This window comes from Mizuhopecten yessoensis, unplaced genomic scaffold (assembly GCF_002113885.1).
Source record: "Mizuhopecten yessoensis strain PY_sf001 unplaced genomic scaffold, ASM211388v2 scaffold11041, whole genome shotgun sequence".
In the NCBI taxonomy this organism is placed as follows: Eukaryota; Metazoa; Mollusca; class Bivalvia; order Pectinida; family Pectinidae; genus Mizuhopecten; species Mizuhopecten yessoensis.
This window is the reverse complement of record NW_018408849.1, coordinates 575,711-590,231: the sequence shown is the minus strand read 5'-3', so window position 1 is coordinate 590,231 and position 14,521 is coordinate 575,711. Positions and strand designations below refer to the sequence as shown.

At 36.0% G+C, this 14,521-nt stretch overlaps 1 protein-coding gene across 1 annotated transcript; it reads right to left on the bottom strand.

Annotated features, from left to right (window-relative positions):
* Positions 1–3,885: 3,885 nt before the first annotated feature.
* On the bottom strand, positions 3,886–10,509 carry LOC110464916. Its single transcript, XM_021520392.1, has 4 exons — positions 9,269–10,509; positions 8,450–8,861; positions 7,255–7,479; positions 3,886–5,517 (listed from the first exon to the last, which is right to left on the bottom strand). Exons 1-4 carry the CDS (start codon positions 10,498–10,500, stop codon positions 5,263–5,265), a joined length of 2,124 nt encoding a protein of 707 aa, XP_021376067.1. The 5' UTR covers positions 10,501–10,509; the 3' UTR covers positions 3,886–5,262.
* Between the last annotated feature and the right edge of the window lie 4,012 nt (positions 10,510–14,521).

The following is a 14,521-nucleotide window of genomic DNA, read 5'->3' as shown; positions in this document are numbered from 1 at the left end:
TTTTTAAAAAAGGACGTAATTTTCTCCAACAAACCAATGACGTAACAATCAATGCCTGCTCACAAGAGAAGATAACTTTGCAATACGCAAAGACGGAATTAAGCATACACATGTACTGTATATTAATGTCATTTTGGTGCATTAAGATACGTTGATGCATTAGGGAGTCTAACACAGCATGTATATGTATCGTTTCTTTAAAAATCATTAAACCAGTTGTTTAAGTTTTGATTTAGTTTATAAATATTTTCTGCATAGTACGTCCAATTGAAGGATTCCATAGGCACAATGCGACCTTCCTCAGTTATTTACAACACCTTTTGAAATGTTACCATATTAGTGACTTCTATCTTTGTGCTAAATTGTCCAAGTAAACAATATATTTTTGTTATTCTTAAAAGTGTTTAAGTGATGCAATGACCTCTTCTACTCTCACGTGAGGTTACTCTATAAATCACAAATAAAACATTGCATTTGGATTTTGCATCACGATGAAGAAACTAGTCCAATACAGGCATATACCTCTACGTGTCCTTCTTGAGAATGGACGCTAGGCGTGTTTGTAGTTTAAGCAACCGCAACAATGAAGATCAAATGATGACCTTGGTACTTTGTTTTGTAATTGGGCCACTCAAGGCAACTGTCCTAACCCAGACTTAAAAGAAGGACATACTAAGGCCATAAAATGATTCATAGGTGTCATGACCCTGCATCTCTCAAACCCGTTTGCTGTATGTTTTTCTTTAGGATTTAAAATCTCATTCTGAGCATTCTCCTGAATACCAAATCAGCCACCAACCGTGTTGGAAACAATCCTACAATCACGAAATAGAAAACCTAGTTGGTTTGGTTTGTAAAATGCATCGTCCTATTATAACTTAAGTCAATTAAGGACGTGCCCCCGTGTGTGTAATGCATACATATGTGCTAGAAACAGTGTGTAAGTGAATTTGGCTCCTTCCGATAATAAAATATATGATGTCAAGTTTTAGAGTGCTACCTCTAGGCAACAGGAACAGTACTAGAATTGGTCACAATTACTGACAACGGGGAAACCAGTAGCTGCTTTTATCCTAAATGCTGAATATTTAACAGTGAATATAATTCCAAACCCAGTTATGATAGATGCCTGATGTAAATTGTTCTCTTAAAGTATCTGTAATAAATTTGATTTGTAAACAAACTTTTGGTTTTGTTTTGTGCAACATTGTTTTGAATTTGAATGATTTAAGTTTGCAGATAACAGACACTTGTCTTAGTTGTATTGACAGTTTTCTATATACAGTTTAAGTTAATCGACGACAGACCGATATGAAAAAAGTCGATAAAACGTCAGAATAATTCGGACTACTTTCTAACATGCTTTCGAACACGTAAAAGTGGGATAATAGTTATGTTATGGATGATGTTGATTGGCTTAAAGTTTAATGGTTCTTAGGGAGGTCGTGGTAAATTACCTTTGGTCAAGTGGTTTGGCCATGCATATTTAACGAGCTGACCACGAGAGGTCAGCCTCGCCCTGCAATGTTTTAGACATTATCAGAGCGTGTAGATTGCCATCATTAACCCCGACCTCCACCATCGATTCGTATGAGTTGCAGTTCGTGAGCGGGGTTTCAATACATGTAACGTGGTTAATGATACCGGTCACATTCGTAAATATCTGTCTTATATTAACATGTGTTTACTATAGACATGTATAATGTGATAGAACAAACCAGTCTGTCATGTAGTTTATTCTAACTCGTCAAACAGTAAACACCGTGCAGATCATATTAATTAATATGACTGATGTAGCATCTGACAGACTCTAAGATAGAGTGAAGCCATAAAACTGAATGTTATCGTTATATATATCGGCACTTTATCATGGTAGGGATATGGCAACATAATAGGTAAAGATACATTGAAGGTACACAACACATATTACTGGCCTATTCAGGACCCCATGATATACAGTTATAGCTACATAATAGGGCGCCGATACATCAGGGTATTGTATATCGATGCACGTAGGGGTTATAGTAGACTGGCCACCAGCCCCTAAATTTTTATGATGAATTTATCGACTGCATTTTACTATTAGCTTATCTCCCCCCTAGTTTAGAACTTAGGAACTTCGGATCAGGTGATCAAAATTATTAGAGTTAAGTTTTTTCTTAATTATTTGATATTCTAGAGACGGTGGCCAGTCTAGGGTTATAGTAGACCAGGACTTGAGGTTTACAACACATATTCAATAGGCAATAAATAAAGCTAACAGCATCGTAGGTGTAATAAGGAGATCTGTTTTATATTTGAAAGAAAATTTGTTCTCAAATCTTTTTAAAGCGATAGTTCGACCTCATTTAGAGTATGCTGCAAATATTACATGCGTGCGACGACTTCGGGGATCGAACCCTGACCGCCTGCGTGGTAGACCGGAGATATGGACTACATGTTCCGACTTTGGTTGAAGAATTGTTCGATCTCGCTGCTCAAGTAAAAGTTGTGTTGAAGTACGATCATACAGCGCCTTATATGTAGACTTGTTTTTATGTTGATCACAATGAGTTTTAAACTATAATGATGTGGATATAGAGGCAGCAATGCCTGCGTCTACTAATATCCTATTAAATCCTATTAGGTAGACTAAAGCATGGGCTAACGGGGCTCATGGTCGGATCCAGTGTTCATGAAACATCCTCTCATGGGATCAAGTACAACAGGGGCTAACGGAGCTCATGGTGGTATTCAAGGTTCAGGAAACATCCTCTCTTGGGATAAATACAAAAAGGGGTAACGGTTGGATCACATTGTCAGTATTCCTGAAATCAGGAGTGACTACTTATTATGATTATATAAACACATTAGTTCAAGCTGCATCTATACAGTTTATAAATAGCATTTATCCGATCGTATCAAATTGAACTGATTGTTTTCAAAATGGTATTTACAGTTGACGAGGTCAAATCATTACTTGTTATTAAGCATATCTTCATTTTATCTGAGAATGTCATTATGCAAATATCTATCAGTCAGATACCCGTAAAAAGTCACAGAAACCACCAGACCCGTGCAGTATAGCACTGGATGTCGTTAGAGGCGACCAATGTCGAACAACCTGCAGAATCGCGGGTTTGTTTTGTATCCTCTACTTAGGGACACTGAAGAAGCTGACACTGATCTGCTGCTCCTATTGTAAAACTTTTTATAAATATCTTTTCTTTTTCTTTTTTCTTTTTCTTTTTTTTTCTTTTTTTTTTTCTTTTTTTTTTCTTTTTTTTTCGGCGGTGTCCCCTTGCGAAGACGTTAAAGCCCCAGCAAACAAAGAAAACAAAACATATCATATTACATATTAAGAAAACTTTTGTATTTGTTAGTTTTAATGTGACAGTTATAAGATCTTCATAGACAGGTCTATAATTTTACTTATACTTATTTAATTGAAGTCCAAGTGAGCAAACGACGTCCGTCCGAGTGAATAAATAACGTCCGTTCAAGTGAATAGATTACGTCCTTCCAGTGTATAAATTACGTCCGTCCTAGTGAAGAAATAACGTCCGGCCCGGTGAATAAATTACGTCCGTTCCAGCGAACAAACGACGTCCGTCTCAGTGAACACACTACGTTCGTCAAAATGAACACTGTACGTCCGGCGAATGTCCGACGTCAAATGGTCATAACGTCTACAACTAAACGCAGCTCTATTAGGAGGTTTTTTCCTCAAACGTCTATGCAACATTAGGGAATGGACATAGCATCGAAGTTTCAATGAGGTTATCACGATGACTTTGCAATTATAGGGGTACACAAAAGTAAATTACTCCAAAATACACAAAAAAAACTGTATTACTGATACATGTATTAAAATACTCAATAATAATATCGAGACAATAGTGTAAAATGGATATTGTTTTATTGTAATAAATAAAATATATATTGATCACAGGCTTTCAGATGAGCTTCCTGTAAGCTGATCGTCAAAGTAATAACTTTATGTAAACGTCGATGACCGATTGAGCCAGAGTCTCCCATGGTGTCGTTATACAGAACATTGACGACAAAAAGCAAAAACTTATATGAACAACACAGAACTCCTAAAACAATTTACTTAATATATAAATAAATATACAATAGAAACACACCTGATATGAAACATACTAAGTTAATACTTCCATATGTTTTTTATACTAACATCATATTACTATTACACAAAATAACTAGAAAAAGTGGGGTTATTTACACTGCTTCTCTTAAAACTAATTGCATGCTTAGTGACTATAGTGGACGGTGTTTCATGATGATTTACATACACAATGATCCATACGGACACAATGCACACGATTGTGATTCCAAATATACACTTTGATAAATATTGATGCTTTCTTGTGCATATGTAGATGATGATAAAAAAACCAAGACATGTTTTTTTTTGGGACAAATAAAAGAGGTATTATTTCTAATAACATATTTTATTTTGTTTTACGCAAAACAAGACAGTAATTTGCGCGGAACTTTTCAATTCCGTTTTTGTTTGTTTGTTTTTCAAATCTGAACACTGGTCACTCGCGGTCATTCGATCCAGTTATTGATTACTACACTTATAATCTGGTTCTCAAACAGAAAAGGTTCCTTATATTGTGTTATATGGTGACAATTATGACGTTCTGACAAGGTCCATACAATATAAATAAATCATTGTCGAAATATGGTACACACACGTTGTAGAAACAAAACATAATGAAACGTCCCAGGAATGTCATTTGCAACGTTACTACAACTTCGTTTACATGTTGTCCAAAGCACTGTACATAGACGGCTCGGGTTTCATTGCAGAACAAATCATGATGTTGTGTCACATCATTACTACACACTCACTGTAGGACGCTCTAAAGCATTATGGAGTTGCATTTTGGTGCGTTGTGCAAAGAACACATAAAATTCATGGCGTGGACATAACTGTAAAGTTACACCTTTTAGCGGACATAAATTTAAACGTATTATCGCATTTAAACAGATTAACGCATTGACAAATTGGCGCAACAAAATACCTGCAATGGGAAATTATATACATAAATTTCGATCAGCTCAGTCATAACCTAGCGCTATGTGTAAAGCGTGAAAGACGCTGAAATTAGAAACCCGCTAGAAAATGTACGTTTACAGTTACCTGTGGATTGTTACTTATGTATTACCATCACATTGCATATTTATACAATGTAGTTATGGGAGAAACAACAATATTGACCTTTAGAGTTATCAATCACATAGTCGTTTGTCCTAGAATATAGAGTATTTGCGATTCACAAGACTTCTTCTTATGATGCGCTTGTCTCCAAATATCCCGTCTAGTGTGTGATGCTCCGGAAGGTCGCTAACACGTTTAAGGTTTTTGGTTTCATCGATTTTGGCCTCGTCGTCAATAAGCATTTCCCTGTGGCTCTTACAACTCCAGTCCAGCTTTAGTTCATGAATCGTTCGTCTTATTTCTAAGAATTGGTGAGCCAGAGACTCGTCTTGTTCCTTCAGCTGATGCTGAAAACATTAATAGTAATGTATGTATGTCACCTGATCATTCGCTTTTACTCTACATACTTTTATGAACACAAACTAAATTGTATATATATTTTCATATAATATTCGTATTAATACAGAAACATTCAAAAGCTCTATATAAGTTGAGTCAGTGATGTTGTGATCCGAAAATACACCTGATTATGAAAAACAAAAATCGCTTAAAATAATTTCTTATGTATAACCTCATAAATTATGCCACACTTAGTATACACTTTATCTTTAAACGAACCCAATATGCAGAATACTATACAAACCTACCTAATATATAATATTCTGCAGTGAATTCATGTGTAATGCAATTTTCACGACTGTCTCATATGTTATACATTTTTCAAAACAGCTTCATATGCAGCATACCTTACAAAACAACCCCATATCTAGTATACCTTAAAAACAACCCCATATGTAGTATACCTCCTTACAAAACGACCCCATATGAAGTATACCTTACAAAATAACTCCATACGCAGTATACTTCTTCACAAAACAACCCCATATGTAGCATTCCTTACAATACAACTCCATATTTAGCATTCATTACAATACAACCCCTTATGTAGTATACCTTCTTACAAACGATCTCATTTTTAGTGTTCCTTACAAAACAACCCAATACTAAATCAATACCATATGTAGTGTGCCTCTTTAAAAATAACTTCATTTGTACGTAGTATACCATACAAAACAACCCATTATTTACATGTTGTCTATGTATGTTGTTTTTTTGTATGGCATACTTGTACTACCATACTAAACAAATCCATATGAAGTATACCTTGCCAAACAACCCTATAAGAAGTATTCTGTACAAAAAAACTTCATTTCTGGTGTACCTTTCAAAATTACACCGCATATAGTTTACCATACAGAACAAAGCCAATTATTGTATGCTTGACCATTTCTCGCAATCACATTTGCCGGATCCTATATAAGTGACAAGTTCTAAAAAACTCATGTAGACTGGTTATCCGGTGAATATCGATTTCTAAAGCCCATATGGAAATTCCCCGCAACCTGTCGTAGCGCATGCGCAGTTAGACCGGAACTCGATCTGTCAGACGACACCAAAATGACGGCTCGCCTCGGTCAATATCACTTTTTCAGGTTTATATCACATCATATTCCCAGGACAAAAGTCCATAATTGTATAATAAAGTAGCCCTGGCCACACGACCATGAATGTAGTATACTTTACAAAACTACTACGTACTGGTTATTTTATTTTTTGAAAGACATACAGAATAAATAATGGAATATGACAACGGCATTATTTCAACGCATAGGGGTACGCAATAATTTATTCTATCGAAAATTAATCCTTCGGTTTGCCAAGCTCTGCCTACTAGCTCGTCCGAGAGTAGACGGAACAGAACCAATTGAAACCTCGATATAATGACAATTTTATTATTGTAATGTAAAACTTAGATATAATGACCTCTTGTATCACTGTACAAAGAAACCTCAAATATTCACTCATCTATTTAACTGAGAAATAATAACTTTTAAAATGTTACTTAAAATCACACGAAGGTCTTCAACTACAACTACCAAACTATCTAACAAAAAATACAGTTAAAGTTATTAAATCATTTAAATGCAGATACAGCTGGCAGAATTTGTGTCGGGATTAAACGTGAAATGAAAGCTCATGCGTAACAAACCACCCTATCAATAACTGAGAATCAGTATACATACCAGCTCCTCCCGGACCCAGTCCATCGCCAGATTGATCGCTGCAACCCTTTCTTTTGTAAATACATCGGAATTCTGCCCGATGTTAATTTCTGGTTTCATCAGTAACGGTCGGCCTTTGGTATCTAGATTGTCCGCCCTCCACAGAGTGTAGCTGTCCCTTCTAGTGTTTAGACCCAGTCGGGCTGTTGTAGTCTTCACCAAAAACATCTCGTTCTTTCTTTTATCCTAAAAACATTGCAAGACAGCAGCTTAATTTAAATACAGCTGTATCATAAATCTACTTCCTTATTCAGTATTAATTTCTGAAATGCATTCAAATATTATTTAGTTTACTTATTAATAAAAAAAGCACTGTGTTTTTATGATCTATTATATTTCGTTGCGTAGTAAAATTCTATATTTTTATTACTATGATATTTGTTGCAAGAAACATTTTTTTCTTCCAGGCAGAACTCTGGGTTTTTTCTTCCGTTTTTTCATATCTCTCCCTCCCGTTTTCGTCTGTTTATGGACGTTTTGCGTAAAGACTGGTCTCTGTGTGCTGACATTGTTGTACATTGTTTTCTATGTCTGATCTAAGAATTTACCGTTATTTCCTGCATATTGCCAGCTCTGTTATATTGCCCGTACACCTCAAAAATCATGTTCAGACAAGAAAACTGCGGATAGCCCAATTTTTCAATGTAAAAGAATCGTATAGCCGGCAGGCCATGCACAGAAAATTACAAAGATATGCTAGATACGTATAGACAATATTTGATATTGTTCTCAATTTCAAGTTCTAAAAGCGAAAATATCCTGCAACAATCTTCTGTTTGAACGCATCAGCAAGTCGTATATCAAAGTATCGTTAAGACCCTTCAACAATCTATTGGCTTAATCACCTCAAACAATCCCTCAGCGATCTCTTGCATATAATATATAGGATAGGACCCCTAAGACTCAGTTATATGCCAACAATAATATCTTGCTAGCAATCATTACAAATCCTCCAACGATTATTAAGAGGCATCAAAGATTGTGTAACAATATCTTGACTAGGACTAATTATGAACCCTACAATAATACTTTGCAAGGGTATGATACAATTTCTGCATCAGTTTCTTGGCCCAGTTCCAAATCGTATAATTTTCACTTGTGAATGGATTATTAAACCCCAAAATCTGTTGATAGAGTACACTTAAGCCTAACGTACCTGGAAATATTTCAGCTGGTGGCCAAAAGGTGAGGGAGACGGCGTGTCAGTTCTATCCGTGTCGTCCATGTGATCAGGGGAACAAGAAAACAATGAAGCTGGCTTAGCGAATATACCGGAGAGGGAAATTGAGGAAATGTCTGACCCATCAGACATCCGGCGATTGGATATTGACGATTTTCGTGAGGATTGCAAGGAGCTATTATCTTTGATAATTGGAGATGCTGGTCGAGAAATGGCAGACGATCTTCTGGGAAAATCTCTACGCCCTTCGAATGTAGTTGACGACCTCCTGGACAGTGTATTTTCATTATATGATAATGACGATCGCCTTGATTGACGAAACTCTTTGTCAGCCGTTCTGTCAATTGACGTTCTCCTTGAATGTAGTTGTGATCCGTAAGGGGATGAACTGTAACAAAAACCAGTTAAATATTTCACTTGCTTTCGGACACTTCCCAGCTTTATAATGTAATATACCATAAACTGGTTTATTGACATTACTTGCAGAAAATCAGTTACACTCTTGATATTGTTTCTAAAAGTTCAATTATATAATGTAATTATATGACTTCAGCACTGATCATTTTGTCGTATTTTCCCCCCTCTTGTTTGTATGTTTATCTGGCATCTATGCCGCAATTTAGTGATTTTCTCATTAAGTCTCCATATCACTGATGAGATTCAGAAAAATATTAAAGCTCAAAAAGGTAACACGCAAGAAAAGAAAACATATAAACGAAATTTCTATCAATAGATATATTTATATATACATGTAAACATAGACAAACTCGGGCCCCCAGTTCACTGCAGACTTACCTTTCAGAAGATGATCCAAGAAGAAAGTCTGATATAGACAAGGAAGACAAAGAAGATATCGAGCAGCACGAGATCTTTTTCAAATCTTGTGGCATTTCACTTACAGGTGAAAAGGGACATGCAGTCTCACCCACGTCCAGCGAAACCGATGTACAAGAATCGGATCCAACAGGAGAAAAAACATCAGTTGAGTTCAACAGATAATCACTGTTTGTCTGAGACAGTAATGTGTCTGATATTTCATCCCATACCTCCGGCAGCAGCAGGTTATTGATGTGATCAGTCTGGGGTAACCCTTGTGTCCAGTTATTGATAAACATGGACTTCATCCTAGATTCTTTCGTTGGCAATTTGTTATTGTCTTTGTCAAAACATTGACTTCCAATAGAGGACACTGATTTAGAAAAATCCGTTTCACATCTGGTCTTTGATTCCTCTGACCCTAGTAGCACATTATCCGTGATAACATTAATACAACGATGAGGTGAATCCATAGAACCATTTAGATAATTGTTGTTCTCCGAGCTGCAGTTTGTTTTGTCTTTTCTGAATTTCCCGTATCCATCTGAACAATCAGTAGTGTCATCATGATCGTGAACTACGTCATGATAATCGTAAACTACGTTATCGAAAGTGTTACCTTTGTCATTATGGGTGTTAATTGCGTCAGTGTTTCGCCCCTGATTTCCCTTGAATGTGTGTAGGTTAGCGTCATTCCTATCACCTTCTATTTTGTGATTCTCTGTCGATGATCGACCGAATTCAAATATTTGCTGGCATTTCGGAAAACGATCGTTGTTGTTATTAATGTAATCAGTTGTAACAGTTGACTGCAAGACAATTCTGTTGATGGCAGGATTGGATTTAGAATGTTTACGGTAACTACGTAAACCATTCTCAAGATGTTTGCCACCGATATCACTATTCCCAGGAATGTTCTCCTTGCATCTGCAATATCCCATAGAATCAGGAACATCTGTAACCTCTCCTGTTTGACAGTCAGTTGAAATGTTGGCATCCTGATAAAGACTTTCCGGAAAATAGTCGGGATTGTCGTTTGTGATGATCGTCGAGTCTTCTCCTTTTCCATATGCCATTTCTGATACCAAGCACTCAAAATCAACTTCTGTCTTAAAACTTGAAGATGTCTCGATATTTCCGTATTTCACAGTCGTGTTGTCATCATATTCTGCCATACATGTCGAATCCTTTTCGGAGGTTGTGGACGGCATGTACCCGACTGTAATGTTGTTGTATTTTAGATGTTTCTCTGTGTTTGTATGTCTGAAACGAGCGTGTTTGTCGAAACAAAACCCGGAGTCGTGTATAATGTGGGCCTTCTGACTTACTGACGTCATAGCTGGTGACATCGATAATCCTTAATCTGTTTTACAAAAACCTGAAACGGAAACACCGATAAATATAGCTATAAAATAATGATATCATATTAACTACAATAACACCGTAAACCCACGTGTAAGTCAACGTATTAATTGACTGTAAAGGTCTTCCATTTGTGTACAAAGTGTAGACTGCGTAAGATTTATTACATATAGTACATAGCTAATTGTTTTAGCATATTACAAATGGTATGATAAATATCCATTGTATGATATGCGCAGTGGCTTTATTTATAACCGTGATAAAGCCGTTACTATATCAGTTGCAAACACGTGTTTCATGATTGCTGCAACTGATAATGTTATTTTACACTGTCCTGTATTCCGTCTTTGCATATTGCAGAGTTATCTTCTCTTGTGAGCAGGTATTGATTGTTTCGTCATTGGTTTGTGAGAGTAAAATCAGTAATTTTTGAGAAAATGACGTAATTTGCTCACTCAAACCAATGCCGTAACAATCAATACCTGCTCACAAGATAAGACAACTCTGCAATATGCAAAGACGGAATATAACAAATACTGTATGCATAATACTTTTTGTATTTTTCGATTTATGCGGAAAGACTATTTATATTCATATAGACAGCAGCAATATGAAAATTGGATTATACTAAAGTAATATGGAAAAATACACTGGAAACATTGTCAGTTAATCCTGGGTAAGAGTTGTGAGAAAAAAAAACACAGCATGTTAACAAACCCTCAGTTCTGAGTCCGATTACTACATTTTTAGATACACATCGTATGATCCTTTTATATAATTGCTTTTATTATTTGTCATTGACTTTCACCTCTATACATGTTATACCTGTCTAAATTTACCTGCATTTATCTACGATATATGGCGATAGGCGATATCAACCATTTGCTAGTGTTGAGCTAATACAGTTGTTTAGAAGCTGACCTTTCGAAAGCTGACACCTTTCTATATCAAACACCTTTCGCAAACTTTTACCTAAAAAAAACGAAAAAAAATGACATGTTGAATAGGGTAAGTAATTCAACCAAAGTTTGAATTGCTTCACTATCAGCATGTTATGATTATGTTTGTAACTGTTGTGTGTAACTATGATCTCTGTAAATCCTAGCATCGTATTTATTTTGGTTCAGTGTCAATAATACCGAAAATATCGAAAACGGCGAATTTATGACTGAGGTATTAAGTGGTTGACCCAACGAGCCAGCTAGAGACTGGATTTGAAAATATATGCAATATTAATAAGTATGGAATAGGCTAGTTAATGCATGGTCAATATAAAGGTCTATGTAACCCTAGCAAACAACCATACATGTATAGTTTGGGTATTAATAGCTCGGATTTAATAACACGACAAACGTGATGATATGAAACTTAGATTAGTTTTGTCTATGTTTGAAAACATCGAGAAACATTGAGAAACTTAGGACATGGTCGATGACTATACAAGTATCTCGACGGGTGTTCTGCAAAGCTCAGCAACGAATTTAATTTCTTCGTACCTCACACAAAGCGACACCAACATCATCCTTGCATACTAATCTATAAACAAATAAATATGAAAATGAACTACTAGGACTACCTGACTCCAGATATGTAACGATGTACAAAATTAATATATTGGTATTTGTGAAAAGAAAATTGTCGACAAAATGTGACCCTTTGCATTATCCTTGTACGGTAAGGTATGAAACAGTCATATAATTGATTTTTAATCAACGTATTTCGTTTATATAGTCTTCCCAAGTTTAAAGTAGGATTGATCTGCGTCAGACAGTTTGTTCATGTTCAAGCCGTACTTTTGTTCGAAAGTCTAATATTGCTTAGACTTGAAGTTGTACCAGTTGTTGGTATTTCAAAATTGTACAGGAAAAAACATTCATATAAATATTCATTGTTGTTATAGTTGTAGACAAAAATGTGGTAAAGAGTTATGGTTGTCATTCATTGAAGACAGTTTACTGTCTTGGTGTTGAATCAAGAGCCTTTTACTTATACCTGGTCATTTCTATCTTTTTATGTATATTTGCGTATTATTACATTTATATTTATTATGTATAGGTATATATCAATTATTTTTTAAAAGATATGATATCTGAATCGTAAAACTAAACTTAAGGGATTCTACCTCAGATCCGAAAGACGAGAATATTTCCAATGATTTCATATCATAAAATATGAACAAAAATAAAAATAAAATTACCTGGAATTCATTGCTTGGTTGGATCTAATCCAGTAGAATGAAGTTTATCTTCCCTCCGGAATATGGACACAATGCTATTCCTTGGGACGACCAGACTAAACTGTGTTACGAACTTGTTCTCTGCCCGAGATTAACGGATATAGAAATGTAATCGGTAGAACGACTCTTCAATACACATAAGTCCCCTTCAATATTATATATGCATTTATGCCAGAACTTGTATTTTGCACTGTGCACATAACCTCACTAGTGTTAATCAATGAATACGATATGCAGCAGTTTTTTATCATATGAATGGACAGAAATTGATATTTCATTGTGATAATGATCATTTCACTTCGACCTTTCTTCTATGAAATATTTCATGAATGGACAGAGACCCACATTACGTTACAGAGACCCACAATACGTTACAGAGTCCCTCATTACGTTACAGAGTCCCACAAAAACGTTAAAGAGACCCACAAAACATTACAGAGACCCACAAAACTTTACAGAGACCCACAAAACTTTACAGAGACCTACAAAACGTTACAGAGACCCACAAAACATTACAGAGACCCACAAAACATTACAGAGACCTACAAAACGTTACAGAGACCCACAAAATGTTACAGAGACCCACAAAACGTTACGGAGACCCACAAAGCATTACAGAGACCCATAAAACATTACAGAGACCCACATTACGTTACAGAGACCCACAAAACATTACAGAGACCCACATTACGTTACAGAGACCCACAAAACATTACAGAGACCTACAAAACATTACAGAGTCCCATAAAACATTACAGAGACCCACATTACGTTACAGACACCTACAAAACATTACAGAGACCCACAAAACATTACAGAGACCTACAAAATGTTACAGACACACACAACACATTACAGAGACCCACAAAACGTTACAGAGACCCACAACGTTACAGAGACCCACAAAACGTTACAGAGACCCACAAAACATTACAGAGACCTACAAAACGTTACAGAGACCCACAAAACGTTACAGAGACCTACAAAACATTACAGAGACCCACAAACCATTACAGAGACCTACAAAATGTTACAGACACCCACAAAACATTACAGAGACCCACAAAACATTACAGAGACCCACAAAACTTTACAGAGACCTACAAAATGTTACAAACACACACAACACATTACAGAGACCCACAAAGCATTACAGAGACCTACATAACGTTACAGAATCCCACATTACGTTACAGAGTCCCGCATTACGTTATAGAGTCCCACATTACGTTACAGAGTCCCACATTACGTTACAGAGACCCACAAAACTTTACAGAGACCTACAAAACATTACAGAGACCCACAAAACATTACAGAGACACACATTACGTTACAGAGACCCACAAAACATTACAGAGACCTACAAAACATAACAGAGTCCCATAAAACATTACAGAGACCCACATTACGTTACAGAGACCTACAAAACATTACAGAGACCCACAAAACTTTACAGGGCCCGCGGAACCAAATGATTTTCCATAGACGATAGTGTTAACGTTTACCCCTGTCCTGGTTAAATGGGGTTATCCACACTGGTTTACCTGACCTCATTTTGAAGAATAGCATCTCACACAACTGTAAAAAAAATATTTCAAAATTCTGCCAATTTGAACTTTTTTTATATGGGGGCT